The sequence below is a fragment of the Hylobates moloch genome, unplaced genomic scaffold, assembly GCF_009828535.3.
Source record: "Hylobates moloch isolate HMO894 unplaced genomic scaffold, HMol_V3 SCAFFOLD_6, whole genome shotgun sequence".
NCBI classification, from domain to species: Eukaryota; Metazoa; Chordata; class Mammalia; order Primates; family Hylobatidae; genus Hylobates; species Hylobates moloch.
This window is the reverse complement of record NW_026652281.1, coordinates 154,199,936-154,213,297: the sequence shown is the minus strand read 5'-3', so window position 1 is coordinate 154,213,297 and position 13,362 is coordinate 154,199,936. Positions and strand designations below refer to the sequence as shown.

Sequence of the window (13,362 nt, the reverse complement as noted above, 5' to 3'; positions counted from 1 at the left end):
CAACAGCAGGCTGGGGATTGGGATGGCGCTGGTACCTAGCAGGGGAAGCAAGGCTTCTACACGCCGGCTGCCTCCAGCGCCATCAGCCGGCGTCCCAGGCGGGTCTGCAGGACGCTGGGAAACGCGGCGGCGGCGGCCAGCGCGGGGGCGGGGCCTGGCCGAAGGCGGGGCTGCGAGGAGGTCCGAATCAGGTTGTGGGGGGCGGAGCTCGGGAGCGGAGCCAGGTCCAGAGGCGGGGCTCAGGCGGGACTGAGTTGGGCTATGGGGGCGGAGCCAGTTCAGGAGGCGGGACTCCAAAGGGACTGAGGGCTGTGGGGGCGGGGCCCGGTCCAGAGGCGGGGCCCGGTCCAGAGGCGGGGCCCGGTCCAGAGGCGGGGCCCGGTCCAGAGGCGGGGCCCGGTCCAGAGGCGGGGCCCGGTCCAGAGGCGGGGACAGCAGGGCTCCGGGCAAGGAGGTCTGGATGCTGAGGGAGGTCCCTGAGGGGCGGGCGGGGCCCGACCGGCGCTCTGTGTGGCCGAGGCCATGAAGCCGCAGCCGCCCGGCTAGGCCCCGGGCGGCTCTAGCCCAGGGCGGCCCGCGGGAAGCTGGGCCTGGCTCCCAGCTCCGGTTTCCGGGCCGGCGGGTGGCTGCTCACCATGCCCGGCAAGCACCAGCATTTCCAGGAACCCGAGGTCGGCTGCTGCGGGAAATACTTCCTGTTTGGCTTCAACATTGTCTTCTGGGTGAGCGCGGGGTCTGCGCCTTGCCCTGTGCTGGGGGGTGGTGGGAGAGGGAGATTCAGTCTTCTGCTGGGGGAGACCACTCCCTGCCCCAAGAGTTTGGAGCTCGGGATCATCCCCCCACTTCTGCCACCCCCACGCCCACTTCCAGGACCACCCGAGGTAGCTACGGAGGCCCGGATTGCTGGGGGTGGGTCCCAGCTACAGCGTGGGGTCGGGGTTGGGGTAGGGAGGCTCCCTGAGTAATCCCGAGGCCTGGTGGAGAAAGGGAAGGTGTTTCCTTGAAGGCCCCAGGGGCGTGCTAGGTGCAGATTGCCCCCTCTCGCCCAGCCCTCCTTCCTACCCTGGGATGTGGGATGCGTGCCAAGCCCCACCCCTGGTTTAGCCGGTAAGGAGATGCTGGCGTGAAGGGAGCCGCCAGGCCCCTTCCCCGGCCTCCTTTCCCTTTCAGTAGTACCTGGGTCAGGTGCCTCACCTTAGGCTCCTGCAAAGTGGAGTGGGTCACAGTCCTCTCGCTAACCCAGTCCCGCACAAGGAGGCTGACCTGCCGGGAGGGGCAGGGAGGGACAATGGCGAGTCCTTGGCGGCTGGGAGGGGATCTCCCCGGTTGAGAGCCTGGGAGCTGGCCTTGGGGAACAGAATTCAACATTCCACAGCTGACAAGCTGAGGCTCCTGGGCGGGGCTGTCCCGACGGGGAAGGGAGCTGCTAGTGCCCCTCCCAGGGTGGCATCTGTCTCCCTGGACCATGCCAAGTCATTTTTCCCATCTCTCCAAAGCTGTGGCCTCTGCAGTCTCTGCTCCTGAGGCCTTGGGTCAAGATGCCAGGCCCTTTCACTTGTGTTCAGCAAGACTCAGTGGCACTGCCCCCCACCCACGTGTCACTGAGCTCACTGGTGTGGTGGGTGCCCTTGCACTGCAGCACTAGGCTCTTGAGGGTGTGGGCAGTGTGTGGGAGCACTGGCAAGGAAGTTAGAAGGCCTGGCTGTAGCAGGCCTGGCTGGGACACCTTGGGCAAGTCACCTCTCCTCTCCGGGCCTCAGCTTTCCTGCCTGGGAGGGGACGATAAAGAATCTGCCCCTGAGGGCTGTTAGGCAGATACAATGAGTTCAGTTTGTTGTATTCTCACAACTACCTTATTATCTACATTTTCCAGATGGGGATACTCTAGGAATAGGCACAGAGAAGTTAAGTCACTTACCTAGGGTCACACAGCCAGAAAATACAGAGCCAAGGTGACGGTTTAGTGGGCAGAGGGTGGAGGTGAGGCAGAGCTGTGAGCAGAAGTAACCTCGAATACCGAGGGGGAGCAGGCATGAGAGACCCGGGTTTGTTGCTGGGCAGAGCGTGGGGTGTTATGTTAAGGTGGCATGGAGAAGCGAGGGCTTCCGGTGATGGGTCTGATGTGGCTTCTGTTCTGGAGACCGCTTGCCTGGCTGCTGTGTGGAGGGTGGATGAGGGGCAGGGCCTGGAGATTTGGAACGGGGGCAGGGCTGGGGCAAAGCTGGGATGGTGAGGTGGGAAAGGTGAGGAAGGCTGCTGGGAAAGTCTAGAGGCTGAATTGACTGGGCTGGGTCACTTGGGGGCTGGAGGGAGGATTTCAGGTTTGGGTCAAGGTGGCCTAAGGGAGGCTGCCTATGAAACAGGCACAGATGTTTTCATGTTTAATGTCAGGCAGACCCTGGTGTTGTTATGCTTGGAACCTGCTTGTGGTTTCCTTTTTTCTTTTTTTCTTTTTTTGAGATAGAGTTTTGCTCTTGTTGCCCAGGCTGGAGTGCAATGGCACAATCTCGGTTCACTGCAACCTCCGTCTCCCGGGTTCAAGCAATTCTCCTGCCTCAGCCTCCCAAGTAGTTGGGACTATAGGTGTGTGCCACCACGCCTGGCTAATTTTGTGTTTTTAGTAGAGATGGGGTTTCTTCATGTTGGTCAGGCTGGTCTTGAACTCCTGACCTCAGGTGATCCACCTGCCTTGGCCTCCCAAAGTGCTGGGATTACAGGCGTGAGCCACCACGCCCGGCCATCCTGCTCGTGGTTTCTTACTGCTCCTAGAGTACTGTCAGCCTCCAGGGCCCTGTGGGTCCGGGCTGTCCGCCCTTCAGTTTGTTCCTTGAACTAGACGTGGTCTTGTGTCAGGGACTCTGCCTGTGCCCAACCCTCCTCCTGGAATAGGCTTTTCCCTCTTGCTCTTTTCATCATTCAAACCTCAGCTGAAATGCCCCCACCCTCCCTTCTGCCCTCTCTAAAGCTCGCCTCCAACCCCAGCATCCCCCATCTCATTGCCCCACTCGATATTTGTTAAGGGATCTGTTTGCATCTGAAGTTTCCTTGTCTGTTCACTCACTGTCCATCTCCCCTGCTGGAGTGTAAGCTCCGTGAGGGTCTAGTCTGTCCTATTCACCAGCGAATTCCCGGCATGGCGGGGATCAGTGCCGGTGGGTCATGGAGGTGTTTGCTGCAGGCGGGTGGACGAAGGGGTGTGGGACCAGCATGAGGTCTGGGTGGAGATCCGGAGATGCCAGTGTCATGATGGGATGGAAGATGAGTGTGAGGAGGAAGAACAGCAGAAGGCTGAGGCTGGAGGCCGTAGGACCAGCCACAGGTGTGGGGCAGGTGAAGGCAGAGCATCCTGGGAAGGAGCTCGGGGAGGAATGGGGTTGAGTTAACTGAGGTGGGGTTCAGGAAGGAGAAAGTGGCACTCAGTCCCCTGTCTGAAGGCCAAGGGCAGGCCATGTGGGAGGAGGCAGGAGAAGTGATGTTTGGTTTCACATCTGCAGACCCAGCAGGCAAGAGGGAAGGGAAGATGTTTCCAGAGAAAGAATAGAGCAGTGTGGGGAGCCCATGGTCAGGGAAGGGAAGGTGATAAAGGCCTTGGCCGTGGCTGTGTGCTGAGGGGAAGGAGCCTGCAGAGAAAGCAGGTGGGTGGGGAGGTCGCAGGAGGTGGCGTCATGGCCCTGGGCTTGGGTATGACAGCCGTTTCCCCTCTGAGACTGCACGCCCAGGAACCTGCCCAGGGTTAGGTGTGAGGGTGACCAGCCTTGACATCCAGGGCTCTTCCCAGTAGGGAATTGAGGCAGGAAGGTGGGAAAGCTGAGGATGGAGGAGAGGCACTTGGACTGCCCCGGTAGGGAGTCTAGCTGGTGTTCTGAAGGCCCAGGCAGAGCTGTGGTCATGGGGCAAAGCCAGTGGCACAGGTCAGATCCTAGCTGGATCCTGCTAGGGATCATTGAGATTCCTGTCATTCAGAGGTGTCTGGTTGTGAGCCACGGAAACTGACTCTGGCAGGCGGAGGTTAAAGGGGTAGGATGGGGCTGGGGAGGAGTGTTGAGGGTGGGGCAGCAGTCACACAGCTTTAGGGCAGCAGCAGAGCTGGACTTGGGAGGGTGCAGAAAGGAGGTTAGGAGCCTGGAACCCCAGCACCAGCTTCGGTCAGGAGTAGAGGCTCAGTATACTGGCGCCATCACTACCCCCCCGCCACAGCTGCTATTGCTCCTTGGCAGAAGTGTCTTGGCCACTGTCTGCTCCAGTTTGGAGTTCCAGGAAGGGGCCCCTGATGTCCATCCCAAGGCTAGGAGAGGGTTCAGTCCTCCAGGCTGTGTCCTGTGGGGGAGAAGCACTGGGATGTGTTCTTGGGAAGATGGAAAGGACCCCGGATCCCGTTCACAGCCCTTGTGCCTCTTCCTCTCTCCGCTGGAAAGGCCCTGGCTACTGGGGAAGGACGAGGGGGTAGGGTCCTGGGGCCGCTCCCAGCCCTGAGCTCTTTGCTGCTGCCCTTACAGGTGCTGGGAGCCCTGTTCCTGGCTATCGGCCTCTGGGCCTGGGGTGAGAAGGTAAGGCAGCGGGCGGGCGTGGGGCTGGTGTGGGACGAGGTGGTGGGAAGGTCAGCTCCCCACACCTGCCTCTGCTGCCCGGCACAGGGCGTTCTCTCCAACATCTCGGCGCTGACAGATCTGGGAGGCCTTGACCCCGTGTGGCTGTTTGTGGTAGTTGGAGGCGTCATGTCGGTGCTGGGCTTTGCTGGCTGCATTGGGGCCCTCCGGGAGAACACCTTCCTGCTCAAGTTTGTGAGTGCTGCCCTCGAGATCCCCTGGGGACCCCCATCTCCTCCCATCCAGTTCTTGCAATACAGTTGGAGCCTAATGATGGGTAGCTTTATTATTATGCTATAATCCTCACCGTTAGATTCATGTTATCTTTATTTACTAGGATCCTTTCTGTGGTATGGTAAGTGACCGAGACCTGGTGGCCCAAGCATGAAATATTTATTGACTCAAATAGGAAAAGTCCAGGGGTGTGCTGGCTGCTGGTGCATTTTGATCCAGGGGCTGCCACAGTTTCACTTGGCCTGGTTTCTCTCTGTTTCTCAGGCTCCCCCCTACCTCCCCCCGCCCCCACGTTTTGGCTCCATTCCCCGGTGGCAGGAGGCTCAGGAACAGAGCCGGCTTCCGCATGCCCTCCCAGGAACTCCTGCTGGAGGCTGAGAGCTCTCTTCCCAACTGTTTTCCCGAAGTGCTTTAATTGCATTTCCTTGGCTCTGATTGGCTGCCTCTGGACCAATCCCCGGAGGCCTAGGGAGGCAGTGCTGTGATTGGTGGGCTTTGGGCACTTGCCAGTCCTGTATCTGGGACTGGTGGGTTTGGGGAGGTGGCTCCATCTGAACCTTGGAAACTAAAGGTTTGCGTGGAGGATGGTTTTTCAGAGAGAGCAGGGTGTGATTACCAGACAAAGGGAATTGGAAGGGTAGGAACAACAGATGCCTTTTACCATCATGTAACAATACTAAAATAATAGAAGGTGGGGGCTCTGGGCGCCTCTGGGTCTTGGTGGAGGTAGGGATGGAGCCCTTCCCTGTGGCACACCCAAGCCCTGGGAGGTCACCAGAGCCCTGCATCTCCAACCCCTACTGTCTGTATGCCCAACCCCAGTTCTCCGTGTTCCTCGGTCTCATCTTCTTCCTGGAGCTGGCAACAGGGATCCTGGCCTTTGTCTTCAAGGACTGGATTCGAGACCAGCTCAACCTCTTCATCAACAACAACGTCAAGGCCTACCGGGATGACATCGACCTCCAGAACCTCATTGACTTTGCTCAGGAATACGTGAGTCCAGTGTCCAGCCTGGGACACCTGTAGGAGGCACCTTTCTGGCAGACGAATGAGGGAACAAGTTCCCTGTGATGGGACCATCTCCTTACCTACCTGGGCTAGCAGGCCCCAGGAGAGAGACCCAGGAGTGTCCTCGTCCAAGGAGAGCCAGCCCCTGCTTATCCTTATGGATCCCCATTTGCCTAGTGCCATAGGGCCACGGCCTTGGGAAACAGAGGGCACGGGCTCCACACTGGTAGCTCCCAGGCCAGGGCCTACGCACGGGAGAATGGAGGAAATGTGACGTAAAAATATAGATTTCTACTTCTGCTAAACCTTGGGCCCACGGTATCGGCTGGAGCTATGTTGCTGCCGCCCTTTTACTGGTACAGAGGCTCTCTGTTTGCCATTGTTCCCAACACTCTGTATTTTCTTATATCTGTCAGCCCTTATTTCTCATTTATACTATGTTTGGCCTCTGTGCATATTAGAGTTTAGACCCCTGACGGAAGGTCTGCCCTCAAGCTTGCAAACTTAACCCCAGTGAAGAGCAGCCAGAGAAGAGTTCCCGAAGCCCTATCTGCCTCCCACCTGCACCATCTCGCCCACTCACCCCTAACCACAAACACACAGTCACACACTGTCACCCACAGTCACACCCACACCCAGTCACACTCACAGGCACACTTGATCACACCTACACCTACACATGGTCCCACAGTCACACATGAGTCACACTCGATCACACCCACACACGGCGACAGGCCCTTGGCGCCATTCACCACCAAGAGTCAGCTCTGGATCCAGAGGTGAAGCAGAGCTGGTGCCTGCTTCAAGCAGCTCTCAACCCAGGGCAGAGGCAGACATAGCCAGGCAGTTATGATGCGGTTCATTCATTCATTCAGCACAGGATTGTTAAGGGCCTACCATATGCCAGACCCAGAGCCAGGCCCTGGGGATTCGGCAGGTACAAAAGCTGGGATCTGTCCTCTCAGGGATGGCAGTCGGGAAGAGACAGATGGTGAACAAGGAGGACAAACAAACGTGTGCATGTACACCCGTGTGTGTGCAAAATTGTACACTGTGGTAAGAGTCAGAATGAAGGGTGGAGAATGGGAAGGCCTCTGCGTGGAGAGCTTGAAGCCTCCCAAAGGAGGAGAAGGAAGAGAAGGGAGAGTGTTCTGTAGCAGGAGCAGCTGGTGCTCAGCAGGTGCCAGGAGGCAGGTGGAGGCTGAGCCCTGCCCTGGGACGAGCACACGCAGGGCATGTGGCAGGCCTGGCTCCTCCAGCTCTCTGGCTCTGCCATGGGGCCCGCCTGTGTCTGCCGCCGAGCTTGAGCTCCCCCAGCCCTGTGGGCTGCTCTCCAGCCCGTGTGCTGCTGCTCAGTGAAGGCTGTGTGCACCCGTGTGCCCCACAAGACCATGGTTCACGGCAGATCCCAACCTCGCCATTGCTCCTGCCTAGGGGACAGCTTAGGGTGTTCTGGGTGGGGGTGATGGGGTGTGGGGTGATGCCAGCCGGCATGGAGGAAGTGGGGTGGGATGGCTATGGGGGTGGCAGGATTCCCCTCCGGTCCCTGCACTGAAGAGAGGAGGGCTTTGTAGAACCTCTGGGGCAAGTGTGGGAGGCCTGCTGCAGACATGGGGCCCAGCGGTCTCTGCTGCCACAGGGCTTGGCCCCGCGCCTGCCTCTCAGGTAGTCTGGAGGAAGCCACGGTCGTTGAACCAGTATCCTTGTCCCACTCCCTCCCTTTTTCTAGCCTCTCTTGGGTCTGGGAGGGGGAATCTCACTGTCCCCTCCCTTGCACCCTTCTGCTTCCACCAGCCTGGAGGTTGGGCCCAGGCCTGTGGGGGTCGGGAGGTGGCCACCCACTTGGCTGTCCCAGCCCCGTCCCAGACAGCCCTGTCTTCCTGCAGCCTGGGCTTGTTCCCAAACAGGGTGAGGCTCCTGGGGTAGGCCTGGCTCACCTGGGGCTCTCCCCTGCCCCCACAGTGGTCTTGCTGCGGAGCCCGAGGCCCCAACGACTGGAACCTCAATATCTACTTCAACTGCACTGACTTGAACCCCAGCCGGGAGCGCTGCGGGGTGCCCTTCTCCTGCTGCGTCAGGGACCCTGCGGTGAGTGGGGCTGGGGGAGGAGAGGTGAGGGGCTTTCCGGTGCGCAGACTCTGGGGAAACCTCCCACAGGGCCCCGCTCCGCTCTGCCCTGCTCTGGGGGCGTGGATGCTGGGGGAGGTCATTTTACATGGGTGGCACTGAGGCCTGTTGGGGCGCGGCTGCTTTCCCTGTTCAGCAAGACCTGTCTTTTTTATTGTAGTGAGATGGAAACGGCAGGACCCTGGGGCACAGGGATGGGGACTGGCCTGGAGGCCTCCCTGCACCCTATACATCCACATAAACGCAGCCGCAGCCACTGTCTGCTCCTGGCCAGCTTGCAGGTTGGCCGGGCTGTCACTCTCAGTTATGGTTGTATGTGGCAGGGGTTGCCTGGGCCATTGCCAGCCACCACCCCACTGGGCCACCGTTGCAGGTTAGCAGGGAGTGGGGACCTCTGTCCCTTTACAACTTCCTTCAGGGCAGAAACCTCTCCTGGTGATGTTTCTTCGGTCACAGTCCATCTGGGATGCCAAGGGCCAGGTTTCTCCCCATTCTTATGACACACCAGCAGGCAGGATTCCTGAACGGAGGCAGGTCCAGGTTGGCGATTGCAGCCACGCATTCCAGTGTCTGGGAAAGAGGCACGTGGGGCCGGGTGCGGTGGCTCACGGGAGGATCATTTGAGTCCAAGAGTTCGAGACCAGCTGGGGCGGCACAGTGAGACCTCATGTCTCCAAAAAAAAAAAAAAAAAATTAGACGGGCATGGTGGTACACTCCTGTGGTCCTAGCTACTTGAGAGGCTGAGGTGGGAGGATCACTTGAGGCCAGGAGGTTGAAGCTGCAGTGAGCTATGATCGTGCCACTGCACTCCAGCCTGGGCAAGGGAGTGAGACCCTGTCAAAAAAAAAAAAAAAAAAAAAAAAAAGCACAGGGGCCTCAGAGAGCCTCACTTAAGACTGGGGGACACGGCAGAATCCATGGGCCCATCGGCTTCCTCCGAGAAGGAAAAGCCACCGCATTGCCCAGGTTCCATGGACCCCATGGGATGCGTCCTCACCAAGTCACTAACTGGCCTGTCTCCGCTCAGGAGGATGTCCTCAACACCCAGTGTGGCTACGACGTCCGGCTCAAACTGGTGAGAGGGGCAGGAACCGGGCTGGGGCAGGTGGGGACACTGGGATGGGAATGAGACTGTCTATAACCTCCTCTGGAAGGCCTCAGGGATTCTTTGGGGAGAGGGTGCTGGGTCCCAGGAACCAGCCAGACAGCCAGGCAGCAGAGGAGGAGTAGACCCTTGGGCCTGGGCAGATGTGGGTTTGCTCAGTCCTGCTCTGTGGAGCACCCTGGGGTGCCTGGCTTTGCCCTAGAGGCCAGAGATTTGGCACTCATGAGACAGTCGGCTCTGGAGGAGTGGAGGGAGAAAGACGGTAAGCCGTTAGAGAAAGCAATATGAACAGCCATGTGACAGTCTCAGTTGAGAGCTTGGAAGAAAATAAGGGAGGTGATAGGAGAGGAGCTGGGCAGGCAGGAGGGGGCGTGCATCTGTGCTGAGACCCCATGGGAAGGAGCCGGCCTTGGGGAGGGCCTGTGGGGAGTAGGTGCTGCAGGTTTAGGCCCTGGGGTGAGCGTGAGCTTGGCAGGCTGGGAGGGCGGGAGCCAGCCTGAAGGGCAGGCAGGCTGAGCCTGGTGCCTGCGTGTCCCCAGGAGCTGGAGCAGCAGGGCTTCATCCACACCAAAGGCTGCGTGGGCCAGTTTGAGAAGTGGCTGCAGGACAACCTGACTGTGGTGGCGGGAGTCTTCGTGGGCATCGCCCTCCTCCAGGTACCCCTGTGGCCCCACGTGCCCCTCCCGTTGCCGGGGCTGCCCTCGCTCTCCCCTCACCTGTCCTCTGTCTTACAGATCTTTGGCATCTGCCTGGCCCAGAACCTCGTGAGTGACATCAAGGCAGTGAAAGCCAACTGGTGAGGCCGCCACAGGCCATGGCCACATGCCTGGTCTACCCAGGCCTCTGGAGGGCCCCCCAGGACCCTCCTACTATACTTGTGACGGGCAAGGCTGCAGGAGGCGTTCCTGCTGGGACAGAGCCTTGAGGGGTTCGCCTGAGCCGCTGTGCTGTCCACCCACAGAGAAAGTTGCTGTGCCTCCGCCTGGGCCTCTTGTCCTGTATGCATGTGCACACACACACATGCAGGCACACATGTGCACACACACATGCAGGCACACGTGCACACACACATGCAGGCACACATGTGCACAGGGAGCCACCGTCTCGGCTACATTTGGGGTGGTGGGCTCTCCAGGGGACTAGGAAGGGCGCAGCTCAGAGGGTGCAGGCCAAGCGGGGTGGGAGGTGCTGTGTGGAGGGTCCCCCCCCCATTCCCTGCCCCCGATGCTGGGACACACCTTTCTGTGCGTAGCTGTATGGGGTGCGTTGCCTGAGCCACCGCCTCACACAGCTTCAAAGCACTCTTTTCTATGAGCTGTAACTTTGAGCCTGCCAGGAACCCACCTCAGCCTCAGTGTCCCAGACTCTGAAATGGGTCCAAGAATTTTCTTTCTCTTGCTTGCCTCTCAGGAGCAAATGGAATGACGACTTTGAAAACCACTGGCTTACACCCACCATTTCCGAGGTCCTGTCCACGGTGGGGCCTCAGCAGAACTCTCTGATTGGGGCCCCTGGCCCGGCCCCACCCAGCCGACATGTTTTCTTTGGCCTGGGTGGTTTACACCCCGAACCAACCTTTAAAAATTGGTAGATTTCACATAAAAGTGCAGATCCACAGCTTCTCTTGAAGAATGACCACCTGGCTACACCGGCTCTTCAGTGGCAGCACTGCCTGGGACACTGCCTCCCCAGTCACCGAGGGCCCCAGCTGGCCTGTTCTACTCACCTAAGTGCCGCCTGACCCTTGTGCACTAGGAGCTGGCCTCCCACCTCCGCAGGGTCATTCCCTGCACCTCGAGGCCGCTGCGGGCCAACCTGGAGTGAAACACAGGGACCTGAAGGATGGGGAGGCTGGACCCCGCTCTGAAGAGGGTGCAGCCTGGGAAGGGCGGCCTTGCTGGGGACTGCGGTGGGAGTAGAGTGCCCAGGAGAGGGTCTGAGGGGTGGGATGGGGTCAGGACAATTTTGCAAAAGAAGTAGCTGGAAGCCATGGGACTGGTGGGAGCCTTTTTGGGGGATCTGGGTGGTTGACTCCTAGGAATCAAGTTCGGCATCTTTGCCATGGCTGCAGAGCTGCCTGATGGGCACTAGAGGGCACGCCAGGCCCACACTCCCTGGGTCTGGCTTCCTCCCTCAACCTCCCTCTAGTAGAGCCTGTGCCTGCCTACTAGCGCTCTGGGGTTCCGAGAGTTTGGGAATTTCTCAGAGCCAACTGGCTCAGGCTTGGGAAGGCTGGCTGCTGCCCTCAGCTCCGCCTCATCAGCTATGTGAAGGGGTATGTGTGGAGTGATCCTGCCGCCCCCTCCCTGGGCTCGTCCAGAGATCTCAAAGTCGGATGCCCCTGGGGCCATGTAGGTTGTATAAATGGATGAAGCAGGCCCTTGAGTTGGGAGCCTGCTTCACTTTGACTTTCCCGCTGTTACTGGAGACAAAGGCATCGTGATGAGAGAAAGTTCGCACAATCTAGTCGGTATCAGCCACTTTCCTTGAGACCAATAGAGTGTGGTGGGGATGGGGGAGAGCACGGGTCTCCGTCTGACAGTGGCCGCTGCCATATTCAGGTGTAGCTAATTGCTCTGGTGTGGGAATGCAGGCCTAATGCCAGAAATCTGGAGAAGCCAGAAATACAGATTCGTATGTGAGATGTCCTGATTTTTTAAGTTGTTGGCAGAAATTAATCAGAAATCAAATCTGTAGGCCAAACAAGGTGCAGGGCCCAGCTTTGGCCCCATGCCCCTGTAGGTCCCTCTGGGACAGTCACCGCTGGGGTCCTGGCTGCTCTGTCATTGAGGGATGCTGGGCACTGCTGCCGGGTGGCCAGGGTGTGGGGCATGTGCCCCGCAATGTGGCTCCTTGGCCCCGCTGGACAGTGTCCTGGGCCCCTGACAGGCGCTGGCTGTGAGTGGTTTGTACATGCTACAATAAATGCAGCTCGCAGCATTGTGCATGTGTCTTGCCTTTTCACTTTCATTTTATCCCTCAAACCACACAACACCCTGTGCGGTGGAATTTCTTTTCCTGATGAGGAAATGGACTCAGAGAGGGGAGGAAGTTGGTGTGGAGCGCAATCTGACCCTCTTGCTGGAGTTTTGCTCCACACCTGTCCTGTGTATCTGATATATTTGGGTAAAACCTCTGTACTCAATAAGGGTGGTACATTCATCCCCCAAGTGTGAATTGAACATCAACTCAGGAGTGGAGATACAGAGAAGGGCAAGGTCCTGCCCATGTGCTGCATTCTTGTGGGGAAGACACGGAAAGCAAGCTGGCCAGCACTTTTGTTAGTAATACATGCTATGAAGAAAACAGGAGTGACTGCAGGGGGGCCTGGGAGAAGGCGAGCGGAGGGGCACCATCTCTGGGCTGCTCTGGGGGAACGATGTTCTAGGTTTTGGTACCAACTTCTGTAGAGGCCTTGAAGCCAGCGTGGGCTCTGTGTGAGGGAGCCTGGGGTGGCTGGAGAGGTGGCAGTGCGGAGGGGCAAAGGGCATAAGCACAAGGAAGTGGTGTAACCAAGATATGTTTGGAAACAGGATTGAAGAGATGGGGTGGGAGTGATGAGTAGGAGTGGTCGAGGCCCTGGCTGGGAACCCGGAGTTCTCCAAAGCTCAGTTCTGCTACTGGATATCCATTCTTCCATCCATCCACCCACATTCACCATCTATCCATCCATCCACTCACCCACCCACCCACCCATCCATCTACACATTCACTCATCCATCTATCCAGATGTTCACTCAACCATCCATCAATCATCCACTCACCCACCCACCACCCACCTACCCATTCATTCACATGTCCGTCCATCCATCCATCTATCCATCCATCCATCCATCCATCCATCCATCCATCCATCCGTCCATTCACTCGCTCACCCACCCACCCACCTACCCACCTACCCATTCATCCACACATTCAGTCATCCATCCATCCACTGACCACTCATCTGCCCATTTCTCCACATGTTATCTATCCATCCACCCACCCATCCATCCACTTACCCACTCATCCATCCATCCATCCACCCACTTAACCACCCACCCACCTACCCATTCATCTACACATTCATTCACCCACCCAGTCACCTACCCATTCATCCACACATCCATCCATCCATCCACCCACTTAACCACCCACCCACCTAGCCATTCATCTACACATTCATTCACCCACCCACTCACCTACCCATTCATCCACACATCCATCCATCCATCCATCCATCCACTTATCCACCAACCCACTACCCATTCATTCACACATTCACCATCCATCCATCCATCCATCCATCCATCCATCCATCC

At 58.4% G+C, this 13,362-nt stretch overlaps 1 protein-coding gene across 2 annotated transcripts; it reads left to right on the top strand.

Moving 5' to 3' along the window:
* Positions 1-434: 434 nt before the first annotated feature.
* On the top strand, positions 435-12,001 carry TSPAN17 (tetraspanin 17). Of its 2 annotated transcripts, XM_032158747.2 has the most exons (9): positions 435-722; positions 4,497-4,547; positions 4,635-4,781; positions 5,643-5,813; positions 7,791-7,916; positions 8,984-9,031; positions 9,601-9,717; positions 9,796-9,857; positions 10,472-12,001. In XM_032158747.2, exons 1-9 carry the CDS (start codon positions 636-638, stop codon positions 10,650-10,652), a joined length of 990 nt encoding a protein of 329 aa, XP_032014638.1. In that variant the 5' UTR covers positions 435-635; the 3' UTR covers positions 10,653-12,001. The 2 variants fall into 2 exon arrangements, with proteins under 2 accessions (XP_032014638.1, XP_032014637.1); XM_032158746.2 differs by having other exon boundaries at positions 9,601-9,857.
* The last annotated feature ends 1,361 nt before the right edge of the window (positions 12,002-13,362 follow it).